We start from the raw sequence: 3,360 nt of genomic DNA on the forward strand, positions 1-3,360 counted from the left end.
AAAGAGCAAGCAGCCAGTCAGCTTAGCAGAGGGGACCGAGGTGACACGAGGGGAACGGGGTGTCGAGGTGAGCAGCGGGCAGCGCCGAGGGGAACCCAGGAGCGGAGGTAGTTTCCGTGGGCGGGGCGGGCCTGTGGACACCGTCATGGAGAATTTCATCTCTCTGCACATCCTTGCACTAGGCAGGCCAGGGCTCCTGCCCCAAAGCGGCGGGACCGCAGACGCCTTTCCCGGCCGTGTCCAGGTGCAGACCGCACCGTATGTACAAACTCCACACGAAATAAATAAGGAGCCCACCCTTCGGCTGGGTCGCCCTGGGTTCTACCCCGGCGGCAGCTGCCCCAGACACAAGCCACGGAGGACCTCAGCCACGGAACTCCCAGCTCCAGGCATTCTGTGCCCCCTCCCCAGGAGTCCCCCTCGGTCCAGCAGCTCCTCAACAACGAACCCAAGGCCCTCGCACCAGGAAGCCCCCGTCCCCAAGGAGTCAGGGCCCACACGCGGGTTCCCGGGCGCACACCTAGGGCGGGGCGGAGGGCCGGCTGAGCCCCTGTCCTGGAGCAGGGTCACAGCCGTAGCCTCTGGTCCGGGCCAGCGCCGTCTCAGGCCCAGGGAGAGCTCCGCTGCCTTGCTGCCCTGCAGAGCCCACTCAGGGCCGGGCCCCCTGCTCCAGCTGCTGGTGCTGGCTCCGCACGGCGAACCTGTTGACATGCACAGGTATGGGCACGACGATCTTGGGGTTCCTCACGGGCTCCCCGGAGCGGCTGCTCACGTTGCCGGCTTTGATGCGCTTCCACTTGGCCCGCCGGTTCTGAAACCAGATCTTGACCTGCACCTCGCTGAGCTTGAGGGCGTGCGCGATCTGGGAGCGCTCGGTCAGGCTCAGGTATTTCTTGCAGTGGAACTCCTTCTCCAACTCCAAAAGCTGCTCGCTGGTGAACGCGGTGCGGCGCCTCCGGCTTTTCCCTCCGGGAGCCGTGACCCCTGCGGCCACGGGCGCCCCCTCCTCTGCTCCAGTCCCCAGGCTTCCTTTCAGCTTTGGTTTAGGTCCCAGAAGAGCCCCCGGCCCCCCTGCAGAACTGTCCAGGAAACCGTCGTCCTCGCTGTCGCCGCCCGAGCACTCTTCCTCCTGCTCGCTGCCTGCTGGGTCTCCTGCCGGCGCCTCCAGCTTCTCCTCGTCCGAGCTGTACACCTTCCCCTCGGCTGCGGCCGAGCACCGGGGCCGGGAGGCGGCAGCCGGGGCGAGACAGTTTGGAGGAGGCACACGGGGTCATGGCCAGGAAGGGGTCGGGGATAACAGCAGAAAGAGGCACAGACGTGGAGAGGCCGAGATGGGGAGGGACGGGAGACAGAAGGGTGGACATCCAGGGTGGGGAATGGGGACGTTGGGGGAGACAGAGAGGGGAAGAAAGGCGTTAGCCCGCACAGACTTCATCGCTGGACAGGGCGAGGGGCAGTAAGCATACGGACGGTAACCACGAAGCCTCCCCATCGCCCCATCCCATTCCCCCGAACCCGGACACCAAGGGCCCAGTGTCTCACTGGTGGTACACCACCCTTCAAACCCAGATCCCTCACCTCGAGCCCCAGAATGAAGCAGGGCGGGACCTGGCCTGGGACCCCCAGCTCCTGCGGAGGAACGCGCTCTGCAGACCTGCCTTTCACAGGGCAGGGAGGGCAGACACGGGTGCCGGCCTCCGCTGCTCTCCAGGGACCCTCGCCTGGCCCAGCCGACCAGAGCTGTCTCCTGACCCCTACCCTGTCCTTCCTGGCCCTCTTCACTAGACCTCGGGTCACCTCACTCCAGGAGGAGCCTCGGCATCTTCTGATACCCCACCCCCTTCAGGGTCCAAGGACCGTTCTCAAAGCACCTGGTGGAGGAACCCTTTCGGCCCTCCCCAAGTCTCCCAACCAGCGAGCAGCCCAGGTGGGGCTGGATTCCTCCCAGTTATGTAGCCTCGGAGCCCCTCAGCGCTTGCCCACCTTGCCTCGTTCCCAGGAGGCTGCCAAGCTGCGGCGACCGGCCCAGGCTCAGCCCCCCAGGACCTGAGGGGGGCAGCCGAGAGGAGAGGGGGACATAGGGGGAGGCGGAAGGGAGCGAGAGAAAATGTAGAGAGGAATGGGGAAAAGGAATTCCGACCCAGTAGACGGCTGTCTGTAATCGCAGGCGTGTGAACATTTCAATCCACACACAATTCCAGATTCAATCCCACCGTTGTCTCAGACACTGATGCCGTTGTCGGAGCTGCAGGGAGTACACTGCAAGCGTGTTCAGGGCTTGAGCTTGACCAGCTCCCTTGTTTTCTGCCCCAAGGACCAAAAAGAAATAAAGGGGTGGGGGGCAGAGGGCAGTAAGGAGGGCAGCACAAGGTGCAATCCGTACACTGAGTACAGGTGAGCGTCTCTAGTCCCCACCCTGAAATCCAAAACGCTTCCACCTCTGCATCGCTCAGTGTCCACATGATGCCGCAGTGAAAAACTCCACCCGGGACTCGAGGGAAGGAGCGCAGCCCGTGCTGCAGCGCGGAAGTATTGCACAGAACCGGGCCAGCCGAGCGGCCGAGCCAGCTGGGCCCCATGGCTGACCGCAGTCCACATTTCGGACCCAATGGCTTGAAAAACTCACTAGGCACACGCGCATCATGCCCAAAATCCCTCGAGAATGGAGGAGAAAGGACTGTGGCGCGGCCATCCCGCCAGGGAGGAGCTTTTTCACTTTTCCTCTCTCTCGCCCTTTCTCTAGCTCTTGCGGGTGCCCGCGCCCTATCACAAAGAACAAACAATAAAGAAAACGCTGCAGCTGTTTGTGGCTAAACCCCCAGTGTGCTGGACGGCACCAGGACAGTAGCAGGTGCTCAGGAAAGACAGCTGTTTCCGGGAAGTCGCTGTGCAAAGGCTGGAGGACTTCCTGTCCTGGAGGTATCTACCACCCATGCCATGAGTCAGAGCCCTCGCTGAGGCTGAGCACAGCTCAAAGGAAAATCAGCCTCTGCGGGGTGAGATGCATTACAGGAAGAAGGTGGGACCAGGGGTCAGCCAGCCACCTGGTGGTTATAGGCGCTGGACTCCCACATGGCCAGTCGAGGTTCAAGTCCCGCACCTGGTGGCTTGCTTTCTCTCTCTCTCTCTGATAAAAAAATAATAATGTTAAATAAAAATAATTCTAAAAAAAAAAAAAGTGGGACTGGCAGGTGGCATAGTGGTTATGTCACTGGACTCCCACATGGCCGACCACGATTTGAGTCCTGGACTCACACCAGGAGCGTGTGCAGGCATGCCTAAGATCCTGGGAGGAGAATGGAGGAGATTGTGTGTGACGTGGCCGTCCCTCCTGGGGGTGATTTCTCACTTTCCCTCTCA

At 61.9% G+C, this 3,360-nt stretch overlaps 1 protein-coding gene across 1 annotated transcript; it reads right to left on the reverse strand.

The window, feature by feature from the left end:
* Nucleotides 1-649: 649 nt before the first annotated feature.
* On the reverse strand, nt 650-2,579 carry GBX1 (gastrulation brain homeobox 1). The gene is made up of 4 exons (XM_014588485.1): nt 2,384-2,579; nt 1,984-2,046; nt 1,579-1,658; nt 650-1,261 (listed from the first exon to the last, which is right to left on the reverse strand). Exons 1-4 carry the CDS (start codon nt 2,577-2,579, stop codon nt 650-652), a joined length of 951 nt encoding a protein of 316 aa, XP_014443971.1.
* Nucleotides 2,580-3,360: the final 781 nt, after the last annotated feature.

The sequence above is a fragment of the Tupaia chinensis genome, unplaced genomic scaffold, assembly GCF_000334495.1.
Source record: "Tupaia chinensis unplaced genomic scaffold, TupChi_1.0 Scaffold000280_1, whole genome shotgun sequence".
Taxonomy (NCBI): Eukaryota; Metazoa; Chordata; class Mammalia; order Scandentia; family Tupaiidae; genus Tupaia; species Tupaia belangeri.